This window comes from Gossypium hirsutum, chromosome D13, assembly GCF_007990345.1.
Source record: "Gossypium hirsutum isolate 1008001.06 chromosome D13, Gossypium_hirsutum_v2.1, whole genome shotgun sequence".
Taxonomy (NCBI): Eukaryota; Viridiplantae; Streptophyta; class Magnoliopsida; order Malvales; family Malvaceae; genus Gossypium; species Gossypium hirsutum.
The window spans coordinates 61,650,959-61,673,143 of NC_053449.1; the positions used below are offsets into that span (position 1 = coordinate 61,650,959).

The 22,185-nt window shown below is 32.2% G+C and overlaps 2 protein-coding genes across 3 annotated transcripts; both read right to left on the reverse strand.

Annotated features, from left to right (window-relative positions):
• Positions 1 to 1,532: 1,532 nt before the first annotated feature.
• LOC121225250 (coiled-coil domain-containing protein 93) lies at positions 1,533 to 6,738 on the reverse strand. The gene is made up of 9 exons (XM_041109479.1): positions 6,518 to 6,738; positions 6,315 to 6,428; positions 5,999 to 6,178; positions 5,835 to 5,914; positions 5,332 to 5,371; positions 5,108 to 5,215; positions 3,938 to 4,018; positions 2,411 to 2,533; positions 1,533 to 1,990 (listed from the first exon to the last, which is right to left on the reverse strand). Exons 1-9 carry the CDS (start codon positions 6,596 to 6,598, stop codon positions 1,943 to 1,945), a joined length of 855 nt encoding a protein of 284 aa, XP_040965413.1. The 5' UTR covers positions 6,599 to 6,738; the 3' UTR covers positions 1,533 to 1,942.
• A 1,039-nt stretch (positions 6,739 to 7,777) lies between these two features.
• LOC121202854 (probable 2-oxoglutarate-dependent dioxygenase AOP1) lies at positions 7,778 to 12,308 on the reverse strand. 2 transcript variants are annotated; one of them, XM_041109480.1, is made up of 4 exons: positions 11,687 to 12,308; positions 10,418 to 10,742; positions 9,009 to 9,242; positions 7,778 to 8,206 (listed from the first exon to the last, which is right to left on the reverse strand). In XM_041109480.1, exons 1-4 carry the CDS (start codon positions 12,073 to 12,075, stop codon positions 8,198 to 8,200), a joined length of 957 nt encoding a protein of 318 aa, XP_040965414.1. In that variant the 5' UTR covers positions 12,076 to 12,308; the 3' UTR covers positions 7,778 to 8,197. The 2 variants fall into 2 exon arrangements, with proteins under 2 accessions (XP_040965414.1, XP_040965415.1); XM_041109481.1 differs by having other exon boundaries at positions 7,778 to 9,242.
• Positions 12,309 to 22,185: the final 9,877 nt, after the last annotated feature.

Here is a 22,185-nt window from a genome sequence, read left to right on the forward strand (position 1 = left end):
CGAGTCCTATTTTATTATCCTAACTCAATTTAAAATTTTTTTCGAATTGAGTAAAGTAAAATGAAATTAGATATATAACTAATTCCATGTTATAGCACATAAATTTAAAACCATTTATATTTAAAAATCTTTCAAAAAATTATAATAAAAATAAGATTCTTCCGTTTTAGTTAGAAAATACGTTCAGATGTTTGGGGTATTATAAGTGATCAAGGGGTGGTAACTCATATCAAAGGAGGGAGTTTTGCGTAAAGTTCTATTACTATTAATGGGTGGCTACGCGATTTCTTATGGGCACAAGCATCCCAGGCAATTCAGTCTTATGGTTCTTCATTATTTGCATATGACATTCTTTTCTTAGGTGCTCATTTTGTATGGACTTTTAGTTTAATATTTCTATTCAGCGGACGTGATTATTGGCAAGATCTTATTGAACCCATCATTTGGGCTCATAATAAATTTGAATGCTTAATTAGGTCCAAAATTATCATTTTAAGAAATTTTAAAATTTTAACTTTTTTATATATATTTTTAGATTTTTTTAAACATAAAATTTAAAAATTTTATAAATATTTTGAATTTAAAAAATTATTTTGAATATTTTTTTTGTAATTTTTGTTGAGAGAGATCAATTTACTTATTTTCAAAGTTGACAGAGACAAAAAGGTATTTAAACAAATTTATTATTCGAATTATTCTAGTTATTTGAATTGTAAAATTCAACTCGACTCGACTCGAACTTGAAACTTGAATCGAGTTAACTCAAATAATTCGTATAACTCGAATAATTCGATTTGATTAATTCGATGTCTAATTTTATTTATTTATTTTTTTGAATCGAATCGAATTTTGCTTAGCCCTAATAAATTGTTTAAAATACCAATACATTCGCACCATTTCGACAATTTCTCGAATCTCCTTGAAATCCAAACCATAGCAAATGATTTGTGTGTATATACCTGAGAACTTGGCGTAAATAATTAGACTGATCAATTTTGGCTTGAACCGAAAGCACTCAATTAAACTCAAATTAAATCCAGTTCAACCTGATTTTATCTTAAAAAATCAATAAACTGAACTTAAATTTATCCGAATTCGAAACAACAAGAACTTAGAATGACCCAACCTGAAAAATTTGAGCCTCAAACCTGAAATGACTAACAAAAAACAATATTAACTCAAAATTGACTTAACCTCGAATCAAAATGATTGAAAATTTTAAAACTCAATTTGACTTTGATTCAGATTGATTCAATCCAAAACCAATTAGACACGCACCATTGAAAGGTCTATATATATAACTGTAACAATTTCTCTTGTTAAACCTTGAAAGAAACCAATCATATACGATGACAAATTTGACTTAACAACAACATTGCTTGCATTTGATTCTTGAAACTTGAAAAACTTCCTGAGAACAAGGCAGTCATGTTTTCATACAAGTCAAACCAAGCTTCCTTTGCTTTAGTATTAGCATGACGATGACAATGTTATGACTTAGAATTTAATCAAATGCTGAAACACTTGTCAGATGAAGTTAAAAAAAATACAAGGGATATTGTTATTATGATTGTCCAAGAAAAAGAATGAAATCTTCCAGCAGTTCACACATAAATTTTTGCCAGCATATCTGAAAACTGACGTAGGCAACTATTTTACAATAAGAATTTATATCCAGTAATTATGTCAATTCATGTGAATAATGTTTGTGTAGAATTTAGTGAGATGGATGCACCATCAGTGTGGATCATCAACTGCATATGAAAACCAAGAAAGCACTAACCTGTGTAGGCCACAAGGATTGCTTTCGGTCAAAGATAATTTGATCTCCACCTGGATGTTTTTGAAGTGAATCACTTAATCAGTCCCGTTTAGACACCCAGCAGGCACGAGATCTGCAGCTTTGACTGTACAAATGATGCTTCAACATGCCAATTTGAAGTTAGGCAGAAGTCTGGCTCTGAAGCTTCTCATTCCTTGCACATTCCTCCTGATAAATTATAAGCTCTTTGTAAAAATTCCGAGTTAAGCAGCAAAGGAAGATCATGAGAACTGAAACACAATATCCACCCAAACATGCAATTGAATTCAAAAAATGATTTGGGCAAAGAATTCAATATGAACTAGTTATCTCCTTATTACTAGCTCATATAAAGTGTAGCTGAGGATGGCATCTGGCAGTAACAATTAGGCCATCAGCGAGCAGGCAAGGTTGACATCCTTGTTCAACAAAACATGGAGCATCAGAGCTCATAATTTTAGAACACCAAATTGTATTGTTCTGCTAGATCATGGAAACTAGCACACAGCTTATTTTCAATTTTTTTAAATGGATTCCAATTTTTGCATCATTTCTTCTTTAAAATGACTTAAAAAGAATTTCATAACCATTATGTGCAATATTACCTACCTGGAAAGCTTTTAAGAGAGAATAGCAGCGTCTTTGCTCCGCCATTGCAGCGGTATACCTCTCTTTGAGAGCATCACAAACTTTCTGCTCTTCTTGAAGCCCAAGTTGCACCTTCCCTAGCTTCTGCAAAAGAAATGCCTCATTACAACCCCAAATAAACTCAAACATCCTCAATATCAAAGTAGGTTAATATCATTATTAGTTTCTGTAGGAAATGGAGCTGTTAACTCCTGCACTTTCAATTCAGTTAACCAGGAAAAGTTCCATGTTTGTATGAATCACTTAGCAACAATAAATTACTAGGAACTGAATAATTAACGTGTTTGGTTCTAATATAAAAAATATGTATAAAGATAGTATAAAAGTAAATAGAGAAGATAAAACTTATATTTATTTCAGTTCTAAACTTAAGGCAACACAATTTCAACAATGAACTTCCAAAACTTGACAACATTTTTATTGCCTTCTTTAATTAGCAATCATCATTAAATTATATCTCTATTTTTCCTGAAAGTGCACCACATTATCCTAGTCTTATTAATGCAAAAGATGCATTGTATGGGTCTGTTTTTGACAGTGTGAAATACAGCATATAAAGAGTTATGATAAAAGGGAATTAACAAAAGAAGAAAGCAAACTAAGGCATGCCTTTTTATACCATTTTTCTTTCATGGAATGTGCACAAGTCTACCTACACAAAAGGAAACTTTCAAAGCAGTTTTGTTAGACTACACAGTGGCTTAAGTGTATTGGTGGAAATTCAAGTCCATTTAGCCTTTCCTCACCATTTAGAGCAGTATAATGTACAGGGTAAGGTCTAGATAAGAGGCCAAAAAAATTGTAGCTCAGAGAAATTTCTAGACCATATGAGCAAAATACAAGGCATAGCAGCATAGGCCCCATTGATTTGTCTTAATGCCGGTGAAACTATTGTTTCCTTGAAATTGAGGTGGTGTTGGAAATGGAGTGAACATTAATTGCTGGAGACATGCTTCGTGGGTGTTTGTTTTGGTATTGGGGTGTTTGACACAAATTTGGATTTTCCTCAAAGATCTACTGTCACATTCTTTGTGATGAAAGAGCTATGGTTGCTTGGTTGATACTTTATAGGAAAGTGGAGGTAAATGAATTGAGGATTTTATTCTCTTTCAGTCTCTCTAAACTGCATTTTTTTTCCTCTCACTCTTTGATTTCCAAAAGCAGAAGGTAATCTCATCCTAGGTTATTATATTGATCAAGAGATGGTCAGCTAGATAGAGGATGATGACTGATATTTTACCACAAACTAAAAGTATCACATGTCATCACCATCTCAACTTCCCAATGGCATTCATGTGATAACCAATTTACTAGATTGCATTAAATTTCCAAGCACACAGGTTTGATTAATCCATACCAGAGCAAAAGTTTTGCACTGTACAAGGGAAAATGAGTAGTTGAAACAAACTCAAGACGAACAAACTGAAGTGAGAATAAGCAAATATATCCCTGCTATTTTTCAACTTGCTAGAAGGAAGGTAACATTACCTGTTGGCTGCCCTTTACAATTCCCTGCATGGACTCGAGTAATTTCATGCGACCAGTAGTGCTAGCAATGGCCTCCTGAAACTGTATGAAAGGAAATATAAAACATGTCAGCAAAGGTTAGAAACTATACAGTGCCAAATGTCGGAGGATGACATAGAACTAATCGGAGTGAACATGGATATACCGCAAATAATGCTTGATTAAGGTTTTCCTTCATCATTAGGAAACAGAAATAAGGGTTAAACCTTTGCAGTATTGGAATTTTTAAAAAGGTATAACTTATGATGGTATTGGAATTCGAAGCAAAGCAAGTTCATCTCAGAGTCATGAGAATTTGATTGTGCAAATCACCATTATAACTGAGGGCCTAACACGTGGAAGACTTTGATTGATCACTTTGACAATGTTACTTGATGATCAATCTTTTGAACTTACTTTTAGAATCCACTAGTGTTTACAATATCTGAATTAGGTATGGGGTTTACAATATCTAAATTTGATTGGTATAAACTTTGACAATTTTACTTATGATAGTACAAGAATCCACTGGAGTTACAATATCTGAATTAGGTTTAGAGTTTACAAATAATCCGGATGTCATTATATCATTTGAACTAAGTTATTGTAACCATCAATTTGGTTAGTAAAACTAAACTTGTAGATGTTTTCTCTTTTTGGAAAAGAGTCACCATTTTATGTAACAGCGAAAGATGCTATTTCCATTTGGTAATTCTTATATTAATTTTCTTTTATGTCATTTAATATTGTTTTTTATATCTTTACAAGGTGTGCCGTTATACTGTTGTTAACATTTAAAAATTGCTTCCTGTTTCACGGTTAAGAAATGAAAGCATCTAGATACTGAACCACAGAAAAAGATAGGTGAAGCTAATAAATATATTAACCATGTTAGCAGGCAGCAGAAAAGTATCAAAGAAAACTGCATTCAACAAAATACCAGACTCTTTATCTAATTACAAAATGGCTAGAGCATAAATCAGTCAAAACATTAACCTATATTTATTTGCTGGCAAAGTAGTGTGAAGGATCTAAAAGCAACTTATATTAACTAGGAAGAAACAAGTTGAAACTTCAATGTTTTAAAGTTCAGAGACAGAAGCATAACAGACCATAAACAAATGATAGAAATATCACTCATTTGAGTTGTACCTGTGAATTTATGGAATTCAACAAGGAAGTTTCCTTTAGCATCAACTCTTTAATCTCCAAGAGAGCATTATAGGTTGCATAGAATTTCCGAGTTTGTTGAAGTTTTTCCTTTACAAGACAAATGTTGAATATTAGCACTAATAGAGCTATAAGAACTTAACATAAAATGAAAAAAAAAAAAAGGTGAAGCAAAGGGTTAAAAAGAAGCTAGGTCAAAATCACACCTGAATATGAGCATTCAGCTCTGACAACCGGCGCTCGTACCTGCAAGTGATGGCTAAATCAACAATGGTATTACACTTTACCTAGAAGAAAGAAAATTAAATTCTAAAATTAATTGCTCTCTTATTCTTTTCTGTCTATTTTTCCCAGAGGAAGCAGACATTGCTAAGGGATAACCTACATTCTCCAGAACTAAACTCTTGATTTATCATATGGATAATAACAGGCAGTGCCAAGTTGTACGTACAAACATATTTGAAATGAAATGAAAAGCTTCATACTGCTATTTGGTTGAAATTGTTTCTAAAAGTTTCATATAGCAATGCTCTTTACAGTTACAAGTATAAAACCTCACTTTACAGTTACAAGTATAAAACCTCAGATTACATAGAATTGAGTACAACTCATGAATGATCACCAAACTAGTCATATACAGACAACCTATGTAATATCAAGATTTCAAGGCCTAAAACTTTACAGCAATGGAAAAGGAAGGTGAACATACTGGATAAGTTCTGACTGGGAGGGTGCATCATCCAGCTGACGCTTTATTGATACTATTGCCCTCAGTTTAGCTGCAAGTTCCTATGACCCAAATATACCATAATTGTTAGTCACTATTTATATACTTAAAAGCGATTAAGTCCATGAAAAGTTAAGTTACTTTACCCTCTTTGCTGAATTAAGCTTCTGCAATGATTCATTTAAAGAACCATCTAAACCACGAGAAAGCATCTTGCTGTCAGATCCAGCTGCTATTTTTTCCTCCAAATCACTAACCTCAGCTTCCAGTGAAGAACGTTTTTCATCAAAATCACACCGAATTTCAGATTCTTGTCTTTCTAGTAACTGGAAAAACGTTTGAGAAATAATAACTACAATTTGCATCCAAGATTCTAGAATTTATTAGAAAAAAAATGCTTTTTTTTTCAAATGGCGCAATAATAATTAAAACATATCAATAAGTGGAAAAAGAAGTTCAAACCTTTAAATTCTCCAAAAGGGAAACGAATTTCTTCACTTTGGATTCAGCACCTTCCTTTCGAATTTTCTCTTGTAAATTTTGTAATTCATTGAGAACGCTAATCTTCCTTTGATTCTGTATCATCAAATAGGTCATTAGAAATGTGGAAATTTACCTAATAATAATAATAACAAAAAATAAATAACTTTCGATAAAAGATTAACCTGTTGATCTAAATTTGAATTCAACATCGCAATTGAAGCTCTTATACTGTTAAATTCCTGCTCGCTGCTGCCCTCTTGCATTGTTCAGGATCAGATTCAGCTAAGGATGAGGAATCGTTGACTCGGACACTGAGTCGGACGTAGCTTGACGCGGTACTCAAAGCGAGCTCTTTAATTTTAACGATCTGTTAAACCGTTACTAGACGCTAGAGAAGAAGATGGTGTTAGTGGGCTTATGGTTTGAGGGTTTTGAGCATTAAATGGGCCCATTGGATGCAGTTTCGGCCCAAGTGTTTCTACTTATATCACACGCGTGCAAAAAAATTGCACCAAAAATATAATCATTTTCTTAATATATAATAATTTTATTTTTAAAAATAAATAAAATTAATAAAGTGTATTTTAATTTAAAATTTTAAATTAATTTATCATTTGATTGATATAAAAATATTATAAATATTATAATATTTAATAGCAATGCAAAAAGCTCAATTTTGTTTAATAAATTTTATTAATCATAAAAAAAATATTTATAATAAAAAAACACTAGATGATGCTGCAAGTTGACTTTATAAATTGATATAATTTCTTTAATTTTATTTATATAAAATTTACTGCTTACCAATATTAACATTAATATTGTTTTTGAAAGAAATATTAGTATTATTTATTATTTTACTTTTCACTTAACCAAATACAGACTAAAAATCTAAAAAGATACAACCATAAGCCCAAAGGAAAAAGCCCAACTAAGCCCAGTCCCCAAAAAATCCTAACAATACTCTGCCACCTCCAAATAGAGATGATCAAAGCCAAGTCTGGCCTCAATAAAATTTTAAGCTAGGTTTTGGTATGGCCTGAATAAAAATATTAAAATTCGAGCTTGACTTAGCCCGTCCATATTAATTTTTTATATAATTATTTTATATAAAAATAAATTTAAAAATATAGTACATCAAATAAATGTTTCTTAGCAAAATGAAAATAAATAATAATAAGAATTATATAATATCAAACAATAACAATAAAAATAGTAGTAATAATGGCGAAACGACACCAAAACAATAGCAAAAAGCAACTTTTTTTTGTAAATTTGGGCCGGGCCAAAAAAAATTACCTAAAGCCTGGTCTGTTTAAAAAACGAGTATTATTTTTTTGCCCAAATCCTCCCATTTTTTGGGCGGGCCTTTGGGCCAGGAGGCCGTATGGCCTATCTCCAAGCTAAAGAAGAAGAGGGAGAGAGCACCGGGACCAAACGTGTGGAGTGTAATGATTTCCTTCAACCAAAAGTAAAATATCCCCAAAGGAAAACAAGCTAGGAAAGAGTAATTCAATCTATTTTTGCAACAGAATATCAGTAAGTTCAAACACCAAAAACCAGTAATCACAGAGAGAAGGAGATGAGAAATACAAAATTTCAGATTTACAATAGAGTAGCATAATTAATTCATCATTCTTATGTCCTCTTTATACCCCATAACAAACTCAGTAAGCTTTTGAGATGCCTTGCGGTTGTGAGTGGGTCTTGTGTGTAGTGCTGGCCCATCTCCCTGATCTTCTCGTGTGTTGGTCTCTGCAACTTGTGGCCCATTCAGAACAACGTGGTTGTTGCAATTGGCCATCAACATGCACACCTCAAGTAGGAAATTCTCGTGTGCTGGTCGCTGTTACCTTATCTTCTCAGGCTTGCTGTTGAAGAAAAGGAAATTTAGTTAGGCTACGCCAGAGGATCTGTATTGCCGTGAGAAATCTGTTATTTTGTATTATGCATGACATGGGAGGGTGATGTCAATATGTTTATTTTTGAGAAAGAATTTGTATATAAAACTTATCTTTGATAAACTACGTTTCTAATGAAATTGCAGTAAAGTTTTAAGGGTTTTAAAGTGTATTACACTATTGCGTCTTGTACGCCAATTGGCTGGTACTAATTCGAACTATGATTTTATAAATTTTACGCGAAAAATAGTATAAGATAATAATTTCTAAGTAGTGACACGGCATACTCAGATCCTGGTCAACATTTCACCACTATAAAAGCAGAAGAGCTTCGCCAAACATCAAACAAGAATTGTCAAAAGCGAAAGGCCATAAAGGTAGACCAAACGGACAGTAGGAAGCATGGAACACCAAGAAGCAAACCAACCTCTCATCGATGGCTTACGTGATGTGAAGCATCAGTCAATAGACAACAAAACATATTTGTTCATATTATTATTTTTATAAAAAATTTTCCATCGTTCTCAAATTCCATTTATTGAATTGCAGATGGAATGATAAAGGTTTATGTCTAAGTTTTCGATTCACATAAATTTCGAATTCAATTATTAAATAATTTTTATTTTCTTAAATCCTTTATTATAAAAAAAATCTCATTTAAATAATCTTAACTTTGTTTTTATATAAAAAGAAAAAACAGCATATATAATAAAACTAGTTTACAAAAAATTAATTAAAAAAACAAAGAGAAGAAAATGAGAGTGAGTCAAACGCCGGCATAAATCTCAAGGGCATCGTCGCTTAGATTGGAGACAAAGTAGGAGAAATAGTCGGCGAATTTGAAAGGGCGGTAAAGGAGCGGATGTTCATTGTCGACAAGTTCACGTGCCGCCTCTATCATTGCTCCTTCTTTTGGCACTGTAAACAGCCCGAAAGAGTACCTCTCTTTCTCCCCCTTCATCACCACCCTATGTTTCACTGCTACAAGTCTTCCATTGCTCCATGCCTATATATATAAAATTTTTTATTATTATTATTTAAAAATTTATTTTTTTAAAAAGAAAAAATACAACCAATTAAACTAAAACAAAGGGATTATAGGTAAACAATTACAATCTTTCTCTTTTATTAAAAGTTATTTTAACTATTCGATCTGCTTCTACATTTTCTTTTCTAGAGATGTATTCAAGTGTCCAGCTTCCTACATTCTTTAAGAGGTTGATAAATGGCTACTAAAATAATAAAATAATTTTTTAAAACAACATGTGTTTGTATTTAAACCTTACTATATTAGGTTGTTTTACTATATTATTTGATTATGCAAGTTTCAAGATATATGCTATTTATTGGTTGTTGTATTTCCTTATTTAATTTTCAAGAATTTACTGTACGAAGTTAAGAATTTTGTATTAGATCAAGTTAAAATTTAAAAAAAAATTTGAGAGGTAAAAAATTAAAAATTTTAGGTTAAAATAACTTAAATTGAATTATTAATTTTTGGGATATACAAAAGAAAGGATAAAAAAAAATCCCCTATACTTTAATAAAAATTTTAATAATACTTCCACTTTCAAAATATCTAATGCGGTACCTAAATTTAATTTCTATCTACCAATTTAGTATCTCCTTCTAATGATGTTAATTACTGAAAAAAGTTGCCGTGTGGCATTATTTTGCAGGAAAAATAAACTATTAAAGTCAAGTAACTCTAAACCAATTCAACAAATTTTCTTAAAAACATTCTCAACATTCTCTCATTCAAAAGAAAACTTCAATAACTACAAAATTTTCATTTTTACCAACACTTCATCTGCTGTTGTAGTTTGTTTGAATTTTGTTAAGTCGAGTTATTATGTTAAAAACTTTATTGAAGTACAAGGGAATTTTTTTAGAAGGTTTATAAATAGTATAAATATTTGGGATGCACGCGACGCAAATAAAAAGTTAAAAACAGGACATCTTATTTGAAAGCGTTGGATTTTTAATTTCAGTGATTACTAATTAAACTCTCTCACAATCAAAAATTTGTTAGGAAGTGGTACATTAAATTTATTGAATTTATTTCTTTATTATATGATATTTATGTAAATACTCAATTAAATTGGTAACTATCATGTATTTCCATAGTGAAAAAGAGAGGATGATGAATGAAAGAATGATTATTTTTTTATATATACTTACCTTAAGTGCATCACCAACAATGACAACCAAAGCATCTTTGGGAACCACCACTTGTTCCCAATGTCCTTCTTTAGTGACAATCTCAAGCCCTTGCACTTCATTTTGGCATAGAATAGTGATAGCATTCTTGTCTGTGTGAGCCACCAACCCTAAATTTTGGTCCTCACTTGTCGGTACTTTATACTTCATCACCCTCAAAAAGCTTACACTATCTCTCACCAGAGCTTCATACTTCTTTTCTTCGATATCAAAACTCTCGAATATCATTTCAAGGATCATAAAACTTAGCTCTAGCATCTTTGAACTCATCATATTGAGTATCTCACTATCATAATGATTAAAAAAAGAGTGCAATTAGTACATAAACTGGTGACAAAATTATGATTTTGTCACCATCAGTCTTTAGTGACGGAAATGAGAAGCAAAAAAACGTCGCTAAATAATAATAGTGACGTTGTAAACGGCACTAATACGCAAAATTGTTTAAATTTTTTTACCATTTTTGACACTAAATGGCAAATGAATTTAAACAGTCTGTCTATGTTATTAATGCTGGATTTCATGATTGGTGATGGAGTGCTTTGAGTTGGCCAATATGTAGACCAGATTACAGCTGAGCAATTGACAGAAGACTTAAATGAAACTGCAGCCAAAAGACCAGTTACAAAGAGACTGACCATAAGTTTTATTTTCTCTATGATGAATGATGATTTTTTTCTGGCGAAGGCATGTGTTTGTAAAATAAACAAAAATGTTTTTTCTTTTCTTTTTAAAGAAATTTAAAGCTGGCATTGGCAATGTATATTAAATGCAAATCTATTTCAAGCATAAGCACTGTATTAAATATGGAATTGGCTGGTAGTGAAGGTGTTTGGTGGCAGCCATTATCATGTCAAAACTATAGCTTTCTTATTGTCATTAGAGATAAATATACATATATTATGATTTTTCAAGTTCATTTTTCGGTTGATTGTGACAAAGGGTCCTTTTGGTTTTCCTAAAACAAGTGAAAAGTTTGACACCCCGTACGTTCTTTTAGTGAAAATCAAAGAAAAATGTTAGAAAATCTCATCAAACTATAGCTGGTTTTGTTTTGAAACCAGAAAGTTACTTGCTTCAACAAAGTATAGCAATGAAAATCAAATGTTATTAGGGTATTTTAGCTTGAATACATATAGCCAATGCAACCAAACATAAAAGATTGATTGACCCATCATTCAGCACCAAAAAACATGTAAAAACCAGACAGAAAGGATGAAGAAACATTACCAAAAGGCAGGGTTTCCTTGAGGCCACATGAGGTGAGTGAAGTCTCGAGCGGCTTCGAGACGAGTGGCGTCGTCGATGCCGAAGCTCTCGTGTAAAGGAACCACGGGGCATTTGCCTTGGTAACTGCGGTAAGGCTTAGGGTTCTGGTACTTGGTCTTGGTTTCCTCGGGGAGGTCGAACAATGACTTGATCCCTACCAACATGTCTTCGCATAAGCTGGTTGGGATCTTGTCGTAGCGCATTAGTAGGAAACAACCGTGGCTCTCGCATGCCTCTCTTACTTTGCTGCATAATGCTTTCCACCTCTGATCTGGTGATGATGATGATCTGCCATTTTTGATGTCTTCACCTGAAAATTCAATAACTGGAATTGTAGCTGTCCTATCCATCTCTCGATCTTAATCTTATAATTTCCCTCACTTTTTTTCCTGTCGGAGTACTCACTGTATGAAGGAAAAAGAATAGAAGGTACCCTAGTTTATAAGGGAGTTGACACTACACAATTCAAAAATGATTTTATGGATTTAATTAGATATAATTTCGTCCTTATATTTTCGATCATGTTAAGGTTAACCTAAATCACTAATCTCATTGGGTGGAATTAAAAAAAACAAATCTTACGACCTTAATGCTTGGACGATTGTGTGATTAAATTATAATACGTGCGAGATAGTGATTTGTTCCTACTAAAGATATATGAGTTGTACCCACAAAAAGAAATAGTTTAAATCATCATTTTTTCTAATGTTAAACAAGGTTTCGAGTTTAAGATCTTGTTCTTTTTAAGATAATGTTTAGAATTATCTATAGTTCCTTCTCAATCCATAAATAGGAGGATAATGCGCTTCAACACACTTGAATCAACGTCCTCCTACATTGACAACGATACCCATACAAATTGAGTTAAAACTCAGTCCTTCTATTATATCAAATTATAGCAACTAAATTCTCAAATTAATATATAATATAAGAATTAAAACCATAATTTAATAATTTCTTTTAGACTAAAATTCCAATGTCTATTAACTGATGACAAGCACATTTCATCATGTGAACTTCACGTGATTTTAATATTGATGACTTACACTGTATTTTGTTTAATATTACATTGAATGAGATCTTTGATACATACCCTTATTGGCATTCGATTTAATTTTTCTTTTCTAGATAGTTGTCACCTTCAAGCCTTCACACACCAAATATTGAAATTACTATAAGTAATTATTTGAGAGTTTTTAGATTTTATAAATATAATTAAAAATATAACATATCAAATTTATTTATATATTTAATTTTTCAATTATTATTATTATTATGATATTTTTATTATTTTGTAGACCCTAAACTTTAAATTTTAAATCCTGTAAAATAAAGGCAATATGTAAGAATAAGTAGAAGTGGGAAAGAGTGGGAGCTGAATGAATAAAAGTTTATATTGTAAGGCATAGACATGTATTTATGCATGCTTGATGGAGTAGCTATAAAAACCCAGTTACCAATTAATGCTTTTAATTTCGCATAAATATAAAACTATAAAAGCAAACATAATTTTAGAGGGCCCCTTGACTGAAACGTACCATTCTAAACTATGAGTTTTTGATTGTTTCCTTTGGTTAAAGATAACAGCATTATTTCTAGTACCATAATCAGTGGTCGAGGGTTCGATCATCGCCTTTGATATAGAGTAGTTTTAAAACTCGTGATCAACATTTACCCCTTTAATGGGTCTATAGAATACGGATAATTAGTTATTGGACTCGTTACAATAGATACCTTGAAAAAAAAAAATAAGAGCATTATACTATATTATAAATTTAGGTATCGAATTTTAAAGATAATGTTGTTAAAAGGAATAACTATAAATCTTAAAAAATCATTTTTTTATAAATTCATAAAAAAATGAAAAATACTTTAATTTCGTAAAAATATTATATATTTTTTTGTAGTTTTTGACACCCAGTAAGCATTTGTCTTTTAAGTGAATGATTGATTTATTGTGAAGGTTATTAGGTGTACAAAAACAAACGTCTTTTTTAGATTTTAATTTTGTCCAAAATTTCAACTTGTTTTAATTAAGTTTTTAAAGCATTAGTGTTAAATGTCAATTTAAATATGGAATATATCTAAAACGCATGGATCAAATTGTTAACATATATGTTTACTATATAAACAACTTGGAAAAATATATATATTTTTAACACGTCAAATCTAAATTGTTCATGAGATAGGTACACATATGTTTACAATTTGATCAACTTATTTTAAATATGCTCCATGTTAGATCTGAACAGACATTCTCAATTAGGATACTTTGAAGTTTATGGATGTTAGATGGGATTAATTCTTCTATAATTTCAACCTTTATCTATATATTTCAACTCGAGAATTCAGTTAACCCATAGTTTGGAAACTTGTGTATGTAGTAGATCTATGTACATGTGAAAAATGCCTGGACTTCCTAAGAATAAGGGAGAAAATAGGTAGGGGCATTGACTATAAAGAAAAACTAAAGGAAAAAGAAAAAGAAAAGGAAGAAAGGAAGATGGAAACTCATTTTATTGTTTGCATGGCCATAAGCAATGGATCTGTTGTTTGTCCGCAAACAATGGATCATGTTTCATGCACTTCCCCCTGCATAAGTGTCACTTTTAGGTATCATCTTTTGGGGTTCAAAAGCTACAAAGTAAACCCCACTTACTCTCACCTAGTGGGCCATGGTTCTATTTTTTACATTTACTTATCATTGAGTGATCAATTGTAGGATCTTTTAGATGATTTGTATGTATGTAGGTATGTTAACAAAGGGCATATGCAAAAACCTTAACTTACAAAATCTCTATGCACATATCTTATTATGGGTTAAATTTGTATTATTGAAGATTATTTGGTGATTAAATATTTATGAAAAGATTTCTTGTTGGTTTAAGCAATAGGATCTATAAACATAGAAAGAGAGGCAAAGTCAAGAATTATATGACGGGGAATCGAGATAAGACAAATTTATCTGGAGGGGGCAAAAATTACAAATTTTCTCTTTATGTTTAAAACGCGCTAAGCATTTAAACCCTTCAACCAAGAGGGGTAAAGGTGCCTGCCTGCCACCCTTTGGCTATACCCCTGAACATAGAGGGCAAGATAAGAATATATATTGTTGGGTGACAAACTTAAAAAAATTATGAAAAAAAGATTAAATTGTAATTCTAAATAATAAGAGGGGGTTCAAATTGCAATATGCCCATTTTATCTGGGGTCCCCTTTGGATCGCCTATGTAGAATTAACTCTTTGTAATATCTATGTTTAAAGTAATTTTTCGTCTCTCATTTGTGGTTGTAAGGTAGTGAAACCCAACCATATTTACAAATTCCAAACATAAATTGAAAGTTTAATTAGGCAAAGGAATATGCAATTCTGACACTCAAAATGCAAGTTTATTGAGGGACCTTTAATCATGTTTGGGAAGGATTATGAAGTTTAATGAGCAAGAGGAATATGCAATTAATGGCACTGAACATCAATTTGGGAAATATGACAAAGGATTACCAACTCTTCACTTAACATATGCGACCAAAAAATTAATTCAGGTGGGACACATTGAAAGAGTATGTTGTGATTGAAATACCAAGTCGGCAACAAGCTCACATGATGTACAAAAGTATGCACCATGTGTTCCTTTTCATAACTTTGCTAATATTTATACATTGCTTGTGAAATTGAACTTATCCAAAAATAAACTATACTTTGGATCACATATATATCTTATTTCAAAACCAATTAGCAAGTTATATATATCTATATATCTATATATATTTTATTAATGCATTTAAATAGGTAACTTGAAGAAGAAGGAAAGGATTTTGTGCTGATATTAGGTACCCAATAGGAAAAACAGGAGCTGCTATATTTTTTATGATTACTCCCCATTAATTATATATATACAAATATGTAGACTTTGTAAACTTAGGTGGTCCATATGTATATATATATAGTGCAAGAAAATGCTTGAAATGGAGGGTGGCAGTCCATGTTGAAGCTTTATTCACTGAAACATCTTGGAAGCTGTCATAAGAAATGTACACAGAAGGAATCCAACACATATTATGGGCCCAAAAGTTTGATATTATGATAAATTTAGCCTTTAATGTTTATATTTTTTTGTTAATTTAATCTTATTGTTTTTAGCTAAATTTGACATTTAACTTTTTAAAAATAGTCGAATTTGACTATCAACCTTTCAAAGAGTCGAATTGATTTTTTTTAAATAAAAAAACTTTCTAAAACGTTAAATTTTTAAACATTGCAACTCGTATGACAATCCATATGTATTTCATCATTTTTTTTGAATTTTTTTATATATTTTTTGAAATTGGAATATTTTATTTTTATAAAATTTAAATTATTTGTTGATGTGGCATGTAAAACAAATAGTATAATATCAACATGAAGTACAAGTAGATTACCCTATGGGTGGCCACGTTAACATCATTAAAAAAATTAAGATTTTAGTCAACATTTTCATTAAAAAAAATAATTTAACTTATTTTGAAAGATGAATGACTAAATTTATTTAAAAAAGAGAGAGAATAAAATTGATAAAAATATAATTCTTAAAGGTTAAATTTATTATTATACCAAAAAAAATTGTTGCAAATTAAGAAAGATCAACATCATCACAAGTAGGCATATTGCTTTATTAGACGAAACAGTAGGTTCATAAGTCGCTAGAAAAAGTCAATGTTGGGGAAGGAAAAGGTCGCTTGAAAGGGTGGGGCTATACCCAATTTTTAGGCTTCCACCACCTTCCTTTCTTGTATGTGAGTATGGTGGTGGAACCCATTCACATAAAACAATGCAAGTCCATGTCCATGGAGTCGGCCATGGAACTGTCTTGATAGCTAGCTAGTCCCCTCTTTAATAGGGATAGCAATGGAGTTGTGGGGGAATGGATATTATCTTATTTACTTTATATCCTTTTAGATATACAAGTGTAAGACCCAAATTTTGCCCGGGCCCAGACCATAAAACCCAAATAGACCAAGACCAATAAAGAATTAACAGACCATTACAACAAAATTAACCCAAAAACAGACCCAATCCAAATGCCCAATAATGATAAAAACCTTAGAGGCCCGAATGACCCAAAATTATACTAGTTTTCAGCCAAACAAAAAAAACCCTAGCCTCATGCTTTGTAGCTGCCGCCGCTTCACCTCCCCTCACGCATGCACGCCTCTGACCGGTCGCCACTCGCACGCCTCAGCCTTGGCCACCACGCCCCACGCGTCTGACACTCCCACCTACTCCACTGTGCCCACCACCTGCAACAAGTAGACGCAACAACAAAGAAAAAATAATGTAAAAAAACAAAATAGAGATAAAAGCATTGGTAATCGGGTTATAAAAACCCAAGCACTGCTCATGTATGGGGGAAGAATCGAATGTAATGGGGGACTTTTGAAAGAGAGAAAAATAAAAAAGAAAGGGTTATGAACACAGAGATTAATCAAAGAAACGTTTTCAAAAGGTTTCATTTTTTTCATTTCCTATATTTATCATTTATTTTATGTATTTATTTCGAATCTATATACAAATATATAAAAAAGAAAAAAAGATTTTTACCCGTATTTGGCGTTGGTACCCTGGGCATACGCTTCTCTAGTCCGAAAGCCGGCGGATCTCTAGAGATTCGGTTAAAACTTCGACGGAGGAAGCCAAAGGTTGAAGAATCTTTTGGTTTTAAGAAGTTTGGGGTTTAGTTTTTGGTTTTTCAAGTCCTAAATCTTGTCTACGTGAAAAGGGGGTTCAACGGGGGAAGTTTTGAACTCTCCGACCACAGCGTACGGTGGCGCCGTCGCCGGTGGTCGGCGGTCAGCATGACGGCCGGTAACCGGAGCCCATGGCCGGACATGGGCTGAAAGAGAAGGGAAGGGTGATTTTTGTTTTTTTGGAAGGAGGGGTTTTGTAAACTAAGTGATGAACCTACAGATTGAAAGGAAGGAAATTTTTTTTTTTGTTTTAAATCATTCCAAATGACGTCGTTTGGGAGGGTGGGGTCTGTGCACTTTCCCTAAAAGGGAAATTTATGCGTTTAGTCCTCCTCTTTCGCAACCTCGTTCAATTAACCCCCATTTTCTATCTTCTTTTGTTTTTTTTAAATTTGGCCCTCAGATCTTGTTTGGTTTTCGTTTTGATCCCTAATTAACTATCCAATATTTATACTTTTATACCCCGAATTGTAATTTGTTTTTGGAAATATCCTAAATCTATTTAATTCATTTATTACCCTTTTTAATGTTTCATTTATATGTTATGTCAAACATTTTATATGTTGTTTATTTACATCTATTCTAACTTATTTTAATGTACTATTTATTCAAATTCTTATTATTTATTTTAACTAACTTTATGTATATATGTCACTTTAATCTATTTTATATGTATTATTTATTTCTTTATTCCTTACCTATTATATATATGTATACATATAGTTTATTTCAAGCTCTTTTATATATTTATAATTCTTTAAAAATTGTTATATATTTATTTCAAATTATTTTATATTTTAAGTTATTGTATATTATGTATTTCGAATAACTCTCTTTATATTACCTTTGAATTATTAACATTATAAAATATATTTATATTGCCTATTTTTAATTCTTTTATGTATTATATATTTTAAACTTCTTATTTATTACTTTTAAATTAAATTGTATATTATTTATTTTAAAATTATTTTATATACCTTATTTTAGACCCATTCTACTTATTCCATATTTTACACTTTTATTCGTATATATATTATCTATTTTAAAATTATTCTTATAAATTTTTTTTATTTGCTTTGTATAATATAGATTTTAAAATTCTTCTACATTATTTATTTTAAACTCGCTTTATGTATTATTCATTTGAAATTGTTTATCTATTTACTTTAAAATTTATATATATATTATCAAATTTTAAATTATTATATCCATTTTAAATTGTTTATTTACTTGTTATTGTATATAATTGATTTTTTATATATTTACTTTTTGTTATTTTCGCTCGTATTATTTTTACTCGCATTATCGTAATTGTTATTCCGTCACATCAATTTTTACCCGAATTCGTAAAAAAGGGAAAATTTTGGAAATAAAAGCAATACTCGATACTTGGGATCTTCGAGAGAATTGGGCCCTAACGTGCTGGGTTCTAATTTTCTGTTGAATCTAAATGCTCGAGAATGCTCTTTAATAAAAAACATAAATAAAAACTCATTATCGGGATTTCAATATGTTGTGTCCTAACGCGTTGGATATGACACGTGGTTTTCTCGATATGAGGATTTTTCGAAAGTAAAGGCAATATTCCGTATTTAGAGAATTCGAGAAAATCGTGCCCTAACTTACTGAGCTTCGATTTTTCTCGTTGATTCTAAGTAATCGAATATCCTTTTAAAATTAAAATAAATGAGGTTTAAATAAAGAAATGAAAGGCAAGCTTACTCTCAAAAAATACGAGGTGTCGTGTCCTAACTTACTGGATGTAATATCTTGTTACTTCGAGATAAGGAGGCATTTTCCATTTTGGTTTATTTGAGTATTTTTAAAATAACACGATATAAGGAGGGATCATATTTTTAAAATTCTTTTCGAGTTTTTAATTTTCGACACTAAGACACTGATTAATCAACTAGGTACCAATTTTGGGCGTATCGAGGGTGCTAATCCTTTCTCGTGCGTAACCGACTCCCGAACCCATTTTTCTAAATTTCGTAGACCAAACTCATTGTTTTAATAAAATTAAATTGTTTATTAAAAACAGCTGCTTTTAAAGGTGACCCGATCACACCTCATCAAAAAAGATTGGTGGTGACTCCCGTTTTCATTCTTTTTTTCAAAATCCAAGTCGACCCCGTTTTCATCCAAAAAATAGTGTCAACAGCTTGGCGACTCCACTGGGGAATTTAAATAAGAGAGTCAAGCCACGAGTTGATTGTTTTTTGTCTTTGTGTCAAAAATTGAAAACTTGCTTTTTGCCTTTATTTTGGCTTTTATTATTTGTTTATAATTACTGCTTTGTTTAGAGTTTAGGTGTATATTTCTGCACATTCCATTGCATGACCGTTGGTCACACCTTTTAAGTGGGAGTGAGAAACTACGCCTTCGTGAGGTTTTCACCTCCGCATGGGATAGTGAATCGCTTCCGGGATACATCCGTACCTATGTCTTCGTGAGATTTTCATCTCCGCATGGCCATGGAGAAATGTATCCCCCTGAACCGAACTCGGTCCGCATGAGCCTATAATGGGTGAGGATCGAGGAATCTGCTGGTTCGGGTACCCTTACTTTAGAACCAAACCTCATGTAGTGAACCTTAGGAGCCCACCCTAGGTAGAACCACTTCGAACCCCTAGTATTCACCCAAATAGGTGTTCTATTTATTCTTGCTTGCTTTTGCTTTGTACTAACCTGTTTTCTTTTTGTTATGATTGCATTGCATTTTCATCATAAAAAGAGGTGTTGATTCACGTTCAGTTGTTAAATAGAGAGCTTGTCATAAGGAAATGGGTTTCTTGATAAAGTGGATAATAATACGGTTGTCCGAATATGGTCCAAGAAAACGTGATAAGAGAAGGATGATAGTTTAATGGAGGACCACACAACCATTGCTCCGTGGCCCGAGAATTTAATGTGACAAGGATTATTCGAGAGCCGCTGAACTTTCTTAAAAGAGAAGCCAACGAGCACCATGAGGTTTTGTGAGCAACGAGTCACGGCCCGGATTGAGTAAAAAGGAGATATAAGATACGTCCCTTTTGAAGAGTTCGTGAGACTTATCTTAACGCTCGAACGAAGAAAATGATCGAATGTCTCCGCATATGAGGGCAAAGCCGTATATGTATCCGCTTTATGTAAAGAGATTTGTTTTCTAGTAAAGTTGTTCTAATAGAATTGAATCAAGAATCAATGTCTCTTTTTGCATTCATACATCTGCATTACATTTCATTGCACGTATCTCTTCATTCATTAACATTACATTTCATTACATACAATAAATTTCCTAAAATCCAAAAATACGCGTTCATGCATTAACATTACATACAATAAATTTCCTAAAATCCAAAAATACGCGTTCATGCATCAACATTACATTTCATTGCATACAATAAATTTCCTAAAATCCAAAAGTACGTCGAGTTTAGAACTCTAGTACAAAACCAGATGGATTGGAATTCTTTGAATATATCGATGGTTCGAAAGGTGAAGATGTGTATGCCTTTGAAAAAGAACTAAAAAATAAAAAAACCTATCTTGAATTTGTTTCTACATCCCTAGAGGCGTTTTAAACAACTGGACCGTGGAGGAGATTCTTGTAATTTTTAGGACCATTTCAGAGTAATATTTGGAACGCTCTTATTGTTCTAAGCCTGGGAGCAATAGAAAATCCTTTTGTGAAAAGGCACATGTCCACTATTCTTTATTTCAACGAAATGCATCTTTGTGTCTTGTTTTGGCAAATATTCTTTTGTTCCTTCCAATTCATTCATACTCATACCACTAGGTAATTACCCTTTGATTCGTTAGCTCTTTGAGACTTCCTTCGTCCCTAGAATAGGTCCCCAGATATCAATGATATGAGCGACACTGCTATTGACTCAGAACTTTCTTTCAAGCAAGATATGTGTCTAGAGGATCCTCAAGACTTCGAAGATGATCAAGACTGTAGTTGATCTCCTGATTTGTTAAGGATGGTAAGGCAAGTCAAAAAATAGATCCAACCTTACAAAAAAAAATTCAGTGGGGAATTGTGAGCTTAGGAGAAGAGAAAAAAGGTGAAGATTAGAGCCTGTATCACTGCAGAGACAAAGCGAGACGTCATTGAGTTACTCTAAGAATTCAAAGATGTTTTTAGACAAGTGGATGCTCTTAAGGTTAAGAAGATCTTGGACGAGGAACACGTGCTAATGGTTTTGCAATGGCCAAGCAAATCATGAGATTTGGGTACTGCTGGCCCACCATGGAAGGGGATTGCACCAGTTATACCAAGAAACGCCACAAGTGCCAAATTTACGGAGACAAGATTTATGTGATTCCTTTATCTCTTCATGTTATGAATTTTCCATGGACTTTCTCTATGAGGGGCATGGATGTTATTTGGGCCGACCTCGCCAAAAGCTTCTGGCGGTCATCGATCTATCTTTGTGTTCGTCGATTACTTCATCAAGTGGGTAGAGGTTGCTTCATATGCCAATATCATAAAGTCGACACTCGGCAAATTTCTTGAAGAATCATATGTCGATATGGAATGCCAAAAAGGATCATATTAGACAATGCATTGAATTTGAACAACGGCACGACATCAGAAGTTTGCAGTTTGTTCAAGATTAACACCATGTTGCCCTCAAAATGAACAGTTTAGTAGAGGCCAAAAAAAGAACAAATAAAAACCAAATAAAAAACAAAAGCAAAAAGAAAAAAAACTCTACCAGGACAACTCATTTCTCATTGGCATA